Source organism: Ranitomeya variabilis, chromosome 1 (assembly GCF_051348905.1).
Source record: "Ranitomeya variabilis isolate aRanVar5 chromosome 1, aRanVar5.hap1, whole genome shotgun sequence".
NCBI classification, from domain to species: domain Eukaryota; kingdom Metazoa; phylum Chordata; class Amphibia; order Anura; family Dendrobatidae; genus Ranitomeya; species Ranitomeya variabilis.
Window position 1 is genome coordinate 784,118,405 of NC_135232.1, and position 15,172 is coordinate 784,133,576.

General features: G+C 40.9%; 1 protein-coding gene across 1 annotated transcript in view; it reads right to left on the reverse strand.

Moving 5' to 3' along the window:
• IL12RB1 (interleukin 12 receptor subunit beta 1) overlaps nucleotides 1-15,172 on the reverse strand; it is a 252,964-nt gene that overhangs the window by 2,119 nt on the left and 235,673 nt on the right. Inside the window, exons 11-14 of the mRNA XM_077256322.1 lie at nucleotides 13,857-14,012; nucleotides 11,132-11,275; nucleotides 9,298-9,385; nucleotides 4,180-4,267 (exon numbers count right to left, since the gene is read on the reverse strand). Coding sequence (XP_077112437.1) covers nucleotides 4,180-4,267; nucleotides 9,298-9,385; nucleotides 11,132-11,275; nucleotides 13,857-14,012 — 476 coding nt within the window. The remainder of the gene's footprint in view (nucleotides 1-4,179; nucleotides 4,268-9,297; nucleotides 9,386-11,131; nucleotides 11,276-13,856; nucleotides 14,013-15,172) is intronic.

Consider the following 15,172-nt stretch of genomic DNA (forward strand, 5'->3'; position numbering starts at 1 on the left):
GTACTGAAGTAGTTGTGCCTCCTCAGTGGTCAAAAATAGGTAAAAGGAGTTAACAAATAACACCAGTTTGGGACTCTTGCTTTAAGTGAACTGTAGAAACAATCATGGCTAAAAGTTTCGAGAATTACTTAAATTCTGGTCTACTCTTCACTGAGCTTGCTGCTTCAGCGTTATTAGATCTTTTTCCATGGTTACTGAAGTACAATTATAAGCATTTCATAAGCTTTTATACTTTTATTGACAAATACAAGTTTATGAAAAGTATCAATATCTACAGTGCTGGCCCTTATTTTTCAGGAATTCTGCAATTCTTCCTGACAAGCTGGATATCAGCTTATGGGCCAAATCTTCACTGATGACAACTAGAGATGGGCAGACACCTGTTTGGGTATAGCAGGTTCAGCCAAACAGTTACAAAAAGTTTGTGTTCGAGTGCAGAACAGTACCCGGACCCGAATCTGGACCCCATTCACTTGAATGGGGGGCCTGAACATCCAGTGTTTGCCACACTGTCATGTGCATGACATCACGGCAAACACCCCTTCTGATCGGCCGTGAAATCATCACCGCCGGTCAGAGAGCCACGGTTCCCATACTGTCAAAAGACAGCATGTGCACGCAGCTGTAATTGGATGCAACCGTTCAGGCTGAGAACTACTGGTGACTGAACTTCTGTGAGCGCAGTGACCGGCGGTGAAGTCATCAAGGTTACCTCCGGTCACTGGGGCTGCATTCCCAGCTGAGCTGAACTGCGGTGACCTCGGTGCTAGCGCTTGCTGCAGTTCAGTCACCAGTGGTTGTCAGCCTGGACGGTTGCACCATCCAGTTTGAAAATTGTTTATCCCACAGACATGGATTATGGTGTGGGACAGAAAAACGGATAGGTGAGAGATATTGTTGTTTTTTGTTTTCTTACAAGAGACTCAGGAGATTCAGTGGAATTAAGCTTTATACTCACCTAACTGTGTTTGCTATTTTTAAATTAAAAAGTAAAAGTTTTTTTTTATTTCAAATAACAGACTTTATTCTGGCTGTGTCTTTATTAACCATATAACTATAGGATTAGCAATGGATAAGTGTCTTATAGAAGCCTCTCCATTATTAATCTGTGGGCTTGATGTCACCGGACAATAGAAAGGTGACATCAACCCTACAAATATGATCCCCGCTTGCCACTGCTACAGGGCACGTGGGAAAAGCCAGGCAAAGCACCAGAATTAGCGCATCTAATAGATGCGCCTTTTCTGGGCTGCTGCAGGCTGCTATTTTTAGGCTAGGGGGCCAATATCCGTGGCCCCTTACCAGCCTGAGAATACCAGCCAACAGCTGTCTGCTTTAGCAAGGCTGGTTGTCAAAAATGGGTGGACCCCACGCCATTTTCTTTTAAATTATTTATTTAAATAACTAAAAAAAATAGCATGGGGACCCTCTATTCTGGATAACCAGCCTTGCTGAAGCTGACAGCTGAGGGCTGCAGCCCCCAGCTGTGAGTTTTGCCTGGCTGGTTATCAAAAATACAGAGAATCCATGCCATTCTTTTTTTAAATTATTTATACAAACTGATGAATACTCCCATCAGCCGCTCCTGCCCTCACTGTTATTAGCAGCAGCAGGGGTCGGCTGATGGGAGCTGTAGTCCCATCAGCTAACACCAGTGACCAGAGGGGTTCTTTATACTTCCGATCACAGCTGTATGTTCATGCAGTCTTTTGACAGCGCAAGAACCATAGCTGTCTGACCAGCGGGGATGATTTCACCACCGATCAGAAGGAGTGTTCGCCGCGGTGTGATGTGCATGATAGAGCAACAAACTCATGGTAGAACTTACCTTTTCTTATCCGGACAATCGTTCTTCTAGATGTCCTTGACATTCGAAGGATGCTTCATTAGAGAAAATAACTTTGCAGCATGTAAAGGGATTGGACTCCAGAGGACTGGGTTACATTTATTTTCTCTTATGAAGCCCCCATTAGCATGCTCGGGACACATGGAAGAATAATTGTACAGAGAAGAAAAGGTGAGCGTTACCTTGTGTTCAGTGTTATGCCAAAAGTAAAGCATCCTGAGACTTTATATGTGTGGTGTTACTTGTCATCCAAAGGAGTGGGCTCACCTGACTCACAATTTTGCCTAAGAGCACTGCCATCAATAAAGAAGGGTTTCTAAAGGTACCTTCACACTGAACAACTTATCAACGATATCGCTAGCGATCCGTGACATTGCAGCGTCCTGGATAGCGATATCGTTGTGTTTGACACGCAGCAGCAATCAAGATCCTGCTGTGACATCGTTGGTTGGAGCTAGGAGGCCAGCACCTTATTTCGTCGCTGGATCTCCCACAGACATCGCTGAGTCGGCGTGTGTGACACCAATTCAGCGATGTCTTCACTGGTAACCAGGGTAAACATCAGGTTACTAAGCGCAGGGCCGCGCTTAGTAACCCGATGTTTACCCTGGTTACCAGTGTAAATGTAAAAAAAACCAAACACTACATACTTACATTCCGATGTCTGTCGCGTCCCCCGGCGTTCTGCTTCCCTGCACTGAGTCAGCGCCGGCTGGCCGTAAAGCAGGGCACAGCGGTGACGTCACCGCTCTGCTTTTACGGTCGGCGCTTACAGTGCAGGGAAGCAGAACGCCGGGGGATGCGACAGACATCGGAATGTAAGTATGTAGTGTTTGGTTTTTTTTACGTTTACACTGGTAACCAGGGTAAACATTGGGTTACTAAGCACGGCCCTGCGCTTAGTAACCCGATGTTTACCCTGGTTACCCGGGGACTTCGGCATCGTTGGTCGCTGGAGAGCTGTCTGTGTGACAGCTCCCCAGCGACCACACAACGACGAAACAGTGACGCTGCAGCGATCGGCATCGTTGTCTAGATCGCTGCAGCGTCGCTAAATGTGACGGTACCTTTAGAAGGAGCATCGTTCCTAATGATCCAGGTACTATTTGATGATGAACAATGCTTAGTCTAGCATGATGAAGAACCATGTCACAAGGCAAAATTGACAACTAAATGGCTCAGTGAACAAAATATTGATATTTTGAGGAAGTAGTCAAGAAAAGCCCCAGAACATAATCCCACTGAGAACTTGTCAGTAGGGTTGAGCGAAACGGGTCGTGCATTTTCATAAGTCGCCGACTTTTGGCAAAGTCGGCGTCTCATGAAACCCGACCCGATCCCTGTGCGGGGTCGGCCATGCGGTACGCGATCTTGGCGCCAAAGTCGCGTTTCGTATGACGCGTTTAGCGCCATTTTTTCAGCCAATGAATGAGCGTCGGCAGAGTGATGACATAGGTCTTAGGGGAGTGAATGCCTATCGTCATGTTATCGCTTGTGCGCAGTAGGGATTTGGAATGTGCAATACGAAATTTTCTGTGCTGGGACGGAGGGGGGAGAGAGAGAGAGAGAGAGAGAAAGAGAGAGAGAGAGAGAAAAAAATAAAAAAAAATAAAAAAATAAAAAAATTCCTTCATTGGGTTTCGTGTTTCGGCCGAAACCCGACTTTTCACGGTGGTCGGCCGATTTCACTCGACTCGACTTTTAAGACAGTCGGGTTTCACAAAACCCGACTCGACCCTAAAAAACTAAAGGTCGCTCAACCCTACTTGTCAGTCCTCAAAAAACAAAACAAATAAAAACACAGAAATTGTGATAAACTCCAAGCACTAATTAGACAAGGATGGGTTTTCATCAGTTAGGATTTGTCCCAGTAGCTGATATCTAGCATGTCAGGGCAAATTACAGAAGTCTTGAAAAATATCGAACAACATTGTAGATATTGAGTTTTTGATTTTTTGATGTATTTATCAATAAAAGTGTAAAAACTTATGAATTGCTTATAATTGTATCCAGTAACCATACAAACATCTGACTAAAATATCTAAAAATAGCGAAGCACGAAACTTTGTGAAAACCCAAATTTGTGTCTATCTTACAACTTTTGGCTATAATTGTAGATAGTAGAAACCAGTGGGAAGTTTTATTTGATTTGGTTTAAATGTTTAATGTAGTTATACAAGAATTTAGAAATAAGCAATTATCTGCAGTAACAATTGGGAGTGTCAGAACCTTTTCAAATGCACATTACACTTAGTGAAGCTACATAGTTCATCATAAACACCTTAGTTTTTAAAATCATATTACTAAAAATGGATTGTAAGTGGAATACATACATTTTTATTATCACTGGTAACAAATATTGTTGCATTACTGTTGCTGGGATCTGGAAGGTCTTGGCATATGCACTGATTTATTTTGTACCTGAAAAATAACAGTACAATTACATTGCTTAGAACTTTTCCAAGAACATTTTAACTCACAGTACAATGTGACATTTTAATGGATTTGATTACAAGAGCTTCTCACAAAATTAGAATATCATCAAAAAGTTAATTTATTTCAGTTCTTCAATACAAAAAGGGAAAGTAATATATTAGATAGTCATTACAAACAGATTGATCTATTTCAAGTGTTTATTTCTGTTAATGTTGATGATTATGGCTTACGGTCAATGAAAACCCAAAAGTCATTATCTCAGTTAATTTAGAATACTTTATAACATCAGCTTGAAAAATTATTTTAAATCCAAAATGCTGGCCTACTGAAATGTATGTTCAGTTCAACACTTAGTCGGGGCTCCTTTTGCGTCAATTACTGCATCAATGTAGCATGGCATGGAGGCGATCAGCCTGTGGCACTGCTGAGGTGTTATGGAAGCCCAGGTTTCTCTGATAGCAACCTTCAGCTCGTTTACAATTTTGGGTCTGGTGTCTCATCTTCCTCTTGACAATACCTCATAGATTTTCTATCAGGTTAAAGTCAGACGAGTTTGCTGGCCAATCAAGCACAGTGATACTGTTGTTTATAAACCAGATATTAGTACTTTTGGCAGTGTGGACAGGTGCCAAGTCCTGCTGGAGAATGAAATTTCCATCTCCAAAAAGCTTGTCTGCAGAGGGAAGAATGAAGTGCTCTAAAATTTCCTGGTAGACAGCTGCGCTGACGTTGGTCTTGATAAAGCACAGTGGACCTACACCAGCAGATGACATGGCTCCTGAAACCATCATTAATTGTGGATACTTCACACTAAACCTCAAGCAGCTTGGATTGGGTGCCTCTCCATTCTTCCTCCAGACTCTGAGACCTTGATTACCAAATGAAATGCAAAATTTAATTTAATCTGAAAACAACACCTTGGACCACTGAGCAACAGTCCAGTCCTTTTTTTTCCTTGGCCCAGATAAGATGCTTCTAGCGTTGTCTATTGGTCATGAGTGGCTTGTCACAAGGAATTCGACATTTGCCCCAGCATCTCTTATAATGCATATGCTTCAATCCCAGTTTCTCCTATATTATATATAGAGCAACCTCGGTATGCACTATGTGATGTATACAGCAGTCTGGGTGTCTCCTATGTGATGTATACAGACAAGTCGTGGTGTCTGCTCTCTGATATATACACTGTAGACCCCACATTGCTTGAGTTCTATAAATGTTACATGAACAGTGATGAATTTCCCACTGTGAGATGACATGCAGAGGAATATTGAATTATGTTCAGAACTTACTGCTGCGACTGTGCTCCAGACAAACGCAAATCTGAAAAAGCAGTTGCAATTAACATCATCGACACTCCCTAACATCACACACCACACCAAATAGAAGTAGCTACAACCATCACATTAAGCATGAGTTAATTGAATGTGTGTCCAAATATAGCAAGATAAATTTCAAGTTGATAATCTATTATGGTCTGTGACAGAATCACTGGCAGAGTGGTAGAAGGGAGATATGTGCCACTGCGCTTAACAGCGACAGGGATATGAAACCAGAGCATTTTTTCTCCAGCACACTACGTGTTGAGAGGGTTAAGTTGCATAAAAGGGCTGGTTTTATGTGGATCCTCATAGAGCGGGTGGGAGAGGGTCCACTTTATCTCCCAGGTAGACCTGCCAGGACCTGTGTGAGGTCATGATCATGTGATCAATCACATGATGGGAACCACAGGCTTAGGTTTAAATAGCTGAGCGCTGCAGGCAGTCGGTGTTCAGCTAGCCAGGAAAGAGGAAAGTGATTAGAATAAGATATCGTAGTCACTATTAACCCTCCGTCAGGGGCAACTGATCTGACAGGCGCAGCTCACTTAGTTTCATTTCTCTATTTTCAGTGGTTTGTCTGGGAAACACCATTCTCCCAGTACCTTCCTAACTTTAAAGGCTGTGTGAAACCTGAGAAGCCTCTTGTGCTGCAGAGCTGCAGGAGATCAGATATCAGTGTTTTGGCTTCTCAGGCCATGTGCACACGTTCAGTATTTTTCGCGTTTTTTTTGCGTTTTTTCGCTATAAAAACGTGATAAAAACGCGAAAAAAACGCTAACATATGCCTCCTATTATTTTCAGTGTATTCCGCATTTTTTGTGCAAATGTAGCCTTTTTTTCCGCGAAAAAATCGCATCGCGGAAAAAAAAGCAACATGTTCATTAAAATGCGGAATTGCAGGGGATTCCGCACACCTAGGGGTCCATTGATCTGCTTACTTCCCGCACGGGGCTGTGCACACCATGCGGGAAGTAAGCAGATTATGTGCGGTTGGTACCCAGGGTGGAGGAGAGGAGACTCTCCTCCACGCACTGGGCACCATATAATTGGTAAAAAAATAAGAATTAAAATAAAAAATAGTCCTATACTCACCCTCTGATGGCCCCCGAAGTGTTCCCGCCTCTGTGCTGCACGCTGGCTTCGGTTCCTGTAGCTGGTGTGCGGTGAAGGACCTTGCCGAATGACGTCACTGTCCTGTGATTGGCCGAGACCGCTCACGTGACCGTGACGTCATGGAAGGCCCTGCGCGCACACATCAGCTATAGGAACGGACGCCGGTGAGGAGATCTGATGTCTGCGGGTGAGTATAAGCATTTTTTTTATTTTTTTTATTATTTTTAAACGTTCTATCTTTTACTATAGATGCTGCAAAAGCAGCATCTATAGTAACAAGTTGGTCACACTTGTCAAACGCTATGTTTGACAAGTGTGACCAACTTGTCAGTCAGTTTTCCAAGCGATGCTACAGATCGCTTGGAAAACTTTAGCATTCTGCAAGCTAATTACGCTTGCAGAATGCTAAAAAAACGCAAAAAAACCGGAAAAAAAACGCAAAAAAAAAAATGCGGATTTCTTGCAGAAAATTTCCGGTTTTCTTCAGGAAATTTCTGCAAGAAATCCGCAACGTGTGCACATACCCTCAGACTCATTGCCCCTGAACGCGTCACACATTTGACGATTAGAATTTGCTGTTTTTATTCATCCCAATTGTTTTTTTAGCTTGTTTTATGAATAGCTAGTGCTAAATTTGTGGATTTGTCATAAAAGGTTTTGTTAGAAATAACAGTGTGCTTCTCAGGCACATTGCGCCCTAACACATATTCTCCCTCTTGCTTCAGCTTTTCTTCTGAAATGGCGAGGAGAAAATTTGACTTGTCCAATGCACTTCATGTTGAGCAAGTGCAAAATATACTGATGGATGATGAGACAGACCCCTTACAGTTAGAAGATTTAGGGGAAGAAAGTGACATTGATTCAGAAGATGATGTGGAAGAATGTCCAGATGTGTCTGATACAGGTCAAGATGGAGAGAGTGAGGAGGATGCTCAAGACATAGAAACATATTACTTTTCTGGTTATTAAACATTTTTTTTTCCACCTGATTATATGTATTCTCATTTATTACATTCCTATTAAGGTAACTGATCACTTTTAGAGCATTGACATTTTTAAAAAAGGAAAATATAGCCAATTTTCTAGCCTGTGCCGGACAGGCGCAATGCCCCTAAACTCGTTATGAAACATATTGCCCCTGACGGAGGGTTAAGTATGTGGTGCTCAAGTAGGTGCCCAAGCCATATAAAGTTATAGATAAACTTGGCACACACAAAAAGTGAATGCAGTGAGAATTTAATGAGGTAAAGTACATACAGTAGACGTTTCGGTCTGTTTGGACCTTCATCAATGTACCTCACTTATGTACTTGTGGGTATAAGGGTCATATTAAGGGTTAAAGTTCTCCGTAATAAAGAAGGTTCAGTCCGACCAACACACCTAGCGGTGGATACTGCGTCCTTCACCTACACGCTCCTATGATATTGAATGATACCTGACACATCCGCATACTGAATCTTCTTTTTTATGGGGAATTTTAACCCTTGCAATATGACCCTTATACCCACAAGTACATAAGTGAGGAACATCGATGAAGGTCTAAACAGACCGAAACGTCTACTGTATGTACTTTACCTCATTAAGTTCTCACTGCATTCCCTTTTTGTGTGTGCCAAGTTTATCTATAGCCAGGAGAGAGGAGTCTCCAGTGACTTTGTGGCTTGCTGGGCACAGACTGAACCTGTGCTGCTCCAGAGCAGGGTGCCGCCGTAACATACGGACTGTGTTGCAGCATTGTTGTTTTTTTCCTTTTTGCTTGTTTTTGTTCATGTTTTAGCCAGAAAGGCTGAGTTTTGCTTGCATGAGTTGGTTTATGCTGCCTGTTAATAAACCAACAAGGACTTAAAGAGACGGTGTACCCATTTTTCCTACCTCTCTGTGCCGCCACGTGAGTGAATTGCCACAGGCCTAAATGATGATATAAATATCCAAATGGCCCTGGCAGGAAAAAGGTTTTCTGCTCCTGCTTTAGAAGAACAAATCATTGACAAAAAGGGCTTGTTGCATTAATAATTCAAGAGGAAGCAGAGGGCCACAATTGATTATTATGGGACATGACTAAGTTGTGTTTTTACAAAAAAAAAGTCTTGCATGGAGGACTTCTGTTGTAAAAACTAGCCCAAAACAGGACCTAAGAAGGAAACCCCACAGTAATCAATATGGCCCCCCTACTTCCCTCTGATACTAATACAAACTTTTGCTTTCCTAAACAGAATAGATATATGGAATGTGTGGAAATTTGAACATAGCTTTACTTTTATTGCATTAGTGTTGTATTAAAATACCTGTTTTTGGGGTGTTAATGCTGGACTTGTGGAAGAGACTCGGGAGTGTTAATTGGCCACAAGCTACAGTGTGCAAGATACTTGCCTTGCCTCGGGCGCTGGCATCCCAAACTACAACACTGGGGTGTTTGAACAGGTATTTGAATCAATAAATTACAGAAAAGATACAGAATCCTTTCCCACTATACTACATCATTTTATCTAAAACATTAAAGGTTCCATTTAACAAAGCATTACCTCATGATATATGTTAAAAAAGTGTTATTTCTTCTGCTAATGTAAAGAAATATCTTACCATGAAAATATGATGCCTAAAACTAAAAACAGTAAGGCAACAACGATCCACACAGTTTTTTCAAGAATCTTCTTTTTAGTATTGTCAGCTGAAAGGAAATAATTATACATTTTATATATGATAATCTTTGTCAAAATTTATCTACCTACATTTTTTCTACAAAGCAATTAAGCATATTATAGTTGTACCATCAACTTGACCATAAATGGGAAGGTATCTCCAAATCAGTTGACATTGCCAGATGCATTAAAAAGACTGTAAGCATGTCTCGAGTTCTTCAGCGGTTAAAATTGCGAAGTGGTTATAAAAACAAACAACTTTGCAATTTGCCTTCCATCCAAGTTTTTGAGGAGCATTGAAATTTCAATGAGGATTTGAAGGGCTTCCTCTCCGTTTCCATTCTGTTTGTGCTTCCCAAACTCCTAAAGGAAAACTCTGTGGGCATATAGCCTTAGTTCTCAAGAATGGAGAGAGTTTTAATTCACTAGTGTTCTGCTGCCTTTGATGGCTGAATTGGAAAGCACTCACTTTGGGCCAGTGGCTTGACCATCCCGCAAGCCCCAACTGACAATCTTCATGAGTGCACCGTTCCCTGCAAATAACAAAGCCGGTGACGGAGGGCAGTGCTTTCCTGAAGATAGGATCATGAGAATAACCCTTTAAGCAACATTAGCCAAGTATGACATTATATTTCAGCTGTTTTAGGTAATTTCTTGTTGCATGTCTGTGTCACAACTGAGTGTGTTTAACTAACAGCTTCCAGCTTCAATCTCTGGCTTTCAGTTCCAATTAATTAATGATGTGTAAAAAAAAAATTAGTCCTGTGTTGAGATAATCTTATACCCTTGTCTGTTTTATCACAGGAGTGAGTGTTTCTGCCACATCACCAGTCCTGTGAGCTCATCATAAATCAAGTCAGTGCTATACAAGTTCAGGGACCACTAGAGCTCCTACATCACTGACTTGATTTATGATGAGCTTAGGAGGCTTGAACACTTTTCAAATAATTTTTATATATTGGACATATTCTTCATGAGGGTAGGGCTGGAAATGACTATTTTATTCTTTCTAGGTTTTTTATATATTTTCTTGTATTTTACACAATTGTGCCTCCCATATGGCCATAAAGAACTTTGGGGGCATTTGAATACTTTAATACATTTGTTTTATGGTGATTTCCACTGTAACTGGGGCTGGCATATTAGCCCAGTTACAGGAGGAAATAATTATTTTCTATACACAGCAGAACTGACTGGATTTCCCGCTGCCCACAGCTCTTGCTCTCTCACAGAACTTAGATGTCACATGATCTCTGGATCTAGAAGAGGGTGCCTCCTAATCTCTTGCTAATTTGTATGCATAGTGCTTGTTCAGTGCTGTGTATACAGTGATTGACAAGATAGACATAAACAATAATAATAAATCATGGCCGCCTTATCTACAGGTAGTTTAGCAGTTTCTCACAGTCAGTTTCGTGATCCCTGAAGTGCAGCTGCTCTACAATGAAGTGACATTTTAGAACGTGAGTGCAGAATATAATGAGGACCGCCTGGACAATGGGTGATCCTGAAGAAAGTTAATAATGTATGCAGTCTGTATTGTGAAATATTAAAGCAGATCCACTTTAAGTCTTATGATGAGTCCCAGACAATCTATATAGTGGCTACTCCAGCTATAATGTATAAAAGATGTCATCTTCATGAGACAATTATTATTTATGGCTGGACTAAAAATTCACTGCCTACTTACAGTATTGCTTTTTACATGCCAAGAACTTTGTTTTCTTTTTACATAGCAGCAAACAAATATAAGACTAATTTATAATATTAGTTACCTTTCTGAGGGATGAATATAGATTTATAACTGCTCCCAGTTTGCTCTCCAAAGATAGTAATTCCCTTAACTTCAATGGTGTAATTGAACCCTGGAGGCAATTGTTCGGCAAGGTACTGAGTCACGGATGAGTTTTCATATGTCTCTAAAATAATTAATTAGAATATTAAATATTTCTGTGTTAATAAATGCCATCTGCATGGCAATAATTAATTATTTCTTGTAATATTTTACAAATATTGTTTCTTACAAATAATGTTATTCTTCATAATAACCATTCCAAAATGCTTAGAATTTAGTTTATTGGTCATATTTAGGGATATTAGGGAGATGTTTTCTTTTGGAAAGTAAAGATTTACATGCCACCATAATGATTTAAGTAATAGCCTTGTCAAATCACAGGCAATTATGGCTTATTATCCTGCTGATTGTTAGAACAGTGGCAGCACCTTGGGGGAAGAACTTCACCGCCAGGCTTTCCCAGAGTCCATATTGTTAACCATTAACTATAAAGGCTCATTCGAGATCAGACTGCAATGCATGGACTGACTGCGTGTTTCCCGACCCGAGTGAGACAGCTTCATAGAAATACTGTATATGAAGCTGTCGTGCTCGGGTTTAGAGAGCCTCAGCCTGACTATGGATTAGTAGTCCATGCTTGGACTGATGGGCATGGAGGTCTGAATGAACGTCTAGCGACACCTGGAAAACTTTGGTCACAATATAGCAAAGGCCTAATGTTTAAGTCACTGTTTGTGCTGAGACAACCCAAGTAACAAGACTAGAATAGACCAAAATAGGAAAAAAATGCTTTCATGGTCAGTTAGAGAAGAAAACCTGAAGACAACCGAGATTTCACAATTTTACGATGTACATTCTGTAATATTATTCTAAATAATGAAATCTGCATTAAAAGTTGAGTAACTTTTTCTAGACCTTGCATTTTATATTGAAATTCAAATTAGGGCTTGAATTGTACTTCAGAGCTGCATTCACAATTCTGATTCTTTAAGTGTTCAGATTGTCCAACATTTCTTTACTGCACAAAACTTTGCAGTTGCTCTCATGTCCATTCTGGAAAGTGTAGTCTTTACAACAGTCACTGTGCTTTAATCTGAAGAAGTAAAAGCCAATTCCTACCACATAGGATTGCAGTTAAGATGTTAGGCCTCTTTCACATTTCCGTTTTTTTACAATCAGTCACAATCCATCAAAATGTTGAAAAGACGGATCCTGTGCAGATTGTAAAAAACAGATGCACTGGATCCGTTTGTCAGGACTCTGAACATTTTTTATTACCTTTTGTGCATTACTGCTCTTTTCCAAGATGGCATCTTTGGTCTCATGTGCACTGTGTCTTCCTGCTATAAAACTCCACCCCAGCCTTCAGTCTGTGCTAGAGTATTCTGCCTTTCATCCAGCTCCTGACCTCTGGTGACTCCCTGGCTATATACCTGCTCCTGTGAACCTGTGTACCTGCTACTCTGCTCTGAGTTCCTGCTGCATACACCAATTTCCAGTAATCCTCCTTCATCTGCTGCTCATGTTTACTTCCATCTGCATTTGCTGGACATGTAAGCTGTTGCTGCTCTGCAAAAACCTGAGACTATTACCCAGGCCTCCCTGGTTGTGCTAAGATATTATTTGAACTGCCGTATAAGCATATCTATCTGTGTTTGGATTTAGACAAGGACTTATTCGTGTCAAGTATCCTCAAGAATAACTGTGCTTCATAGACTTTCTGCATGTTTGCATTTTCCTCTGAAGTTCCCAATAGACTGCTAAGCTGCGTTTAATATTTACACCAAGTGTTGTAGACTTGAGTTTCTCTCTGCACCTGTTTGAATCACCGTGTGATAATATAGATTTTACCACTTATAAAACTGTGTCCTGTAGTTGTCTTGTTCCACGCAAAGAGTCTCCTGAGTTATCCCCTATAATTATTGCACTGTTTTTTTGACGGATCCGTAGCGTTTTCCAAGTGATCTGTAGTATCACTTGGAAAACTGATTGACAGGTTGGTCACACTTGTCAAACATAGAGTTTGACAAGTGTGACCAACTTTTTACTATTGATGCTGCCTATGCAGCATCAATAGTAAGAAGATATAATGTTATAAAAAATAAAAAAAAATAAAAAATCTTGATATTCTCACTTTCCGGCGTCCCTCGCAGCCTTCCCGATGCTCGTGATGCTCGTGAAGCTCGTAATGCTCCCATTCCCAGTAATGCCTTGCGAAATGACCCGATGACATAGTCATCTGGGGTCACTGCCGCTGCACGATTTTCCGACGTGAACAAAAAACGTTCCTCTGTGCGTTGTCTCCGCCCGACGCACAGCGATTTTACGACGGATCCAGTGCACGACGGATGAAAGGGAAGGCCATCCGTCACAATCCGTCGCTAATACAAGTCTATGAGAAAAACACGGATCCAGCAGAAACATTTGCTGGATCCGTTTTTTTTCACAAAACGACGCATTGTGACGGAAAAAGAAAGACGGAAGTGTGAAAGAGGCCTTAGGATGTGTGATAATAAACTTGTTGAATATTTCCATTGATAATCAGCAGAACTGTAATTTCAGCTCTGCACCATAAGTGAAATACTCAATACAAAGTATGCAATTTGGTGTATTTCCAAAGTCACTCACATTTTTAGGCAGCTTATGTATATACTCTAAATGGATTTCAAAGCTGGACGAACATTTCACACATAAATTTATATTACCCTTTGAGACATTAGTTTCAAGATCTTTTATGATAATAATCCAGTTTTGTAAAATCTCTTGACATTCGCATAGATCAAATGCATCCCATTTCAGGTGAATTGAGTTGAAAGTAATATTGATGACTGTGAGATTTCTTGGTCCTATGCTAAATGAAGCTGAAATAGAATTACACAAATGTCATGTATAGTTGTACAATTCCTACTACTTATAAAAACATACAGTACAGACCAAAAGTTTGGACACACCTTCTCATTTAAAGATTTTTCTGTATTTTCATGACTATGAAAATTGTACATTCACACTGAAGGCTTCAAAACTATGAATTAAAACATGTGGAATTATATGCTTAACAAAAAAGTGTGAAACAACTGAAATTATGTCTATATTCTAGGATCTTCAAAGTAGCCACCTTTTGCTTTGATGACTGCTTTGCACACTCTTGGCTTTCTCTTGATGAGCTTCAAGAGGTAGTCACCAGGAATGGTCTTCCAACAATCTTGAAGGAGTTCCCAGAGATGCTTAGCATTTATTGGCCCTTTCGCCTTCACTCTGCGGTTCAGCTCACCCCAAACCATCTCAATTGGGTTCAGGTCTGGTGACTGTGGAGGCCAGGTCATCTGGTGTAGCACCCCATCACTATCCTTCTTGGTCAAATAGCTCTTACACAGCCTGGAGGTGTGTTTGGGGTCATTGTCCTGTTGAAAAATAAATGACGGTCCAACTAAACGCAAACCGGATCGAATAGCATGCCACAGCAAGATGCTGTGGTAGCCATGTTGGTTCAGTATGCCTTCAATTTTGAATAAATTCCCAACAGTGTCACCAGCAAAGCACCCCCACACCATCACACCTCCTCCTCCATGCTTCACGGTGGGAATCAGGCATGTAGAGTCCATCCGTTCACACAAAGACACGGTGGTTTGAACCAAAGATCTCAAATTTGGACTCATCAGACCAAAGCACAGATTTCCACTGGTCTAATGTCCATTCCTTGTGTTCTTTAGCCCAAACAAGTCTCTTCTGCTTGTTGCCTGTCCTTAGCAGTGGTTTCCTAGCAGCTATTTTACCATGAAGGCCTGCTGCACTAAGTCTCCTCTTAAGGGTATGTGCACACGTCCGGATCTCTAGCAGAAATTTCCTGAAGAAAACCGGAAATTTTCTGCAAGAAATCCGCATTTTTTTTTTTTGCGTTTTTTTTCCGTTTTTTTCGCTTTTTTTTAGCATTTTGCAAGCGTAATTAGCTTGCAGAATGCTAAAGTTTTCCAAGCGATCTGTAGCATCGTTTGGAAAACTGACTGACAAGTTGGTCACACTT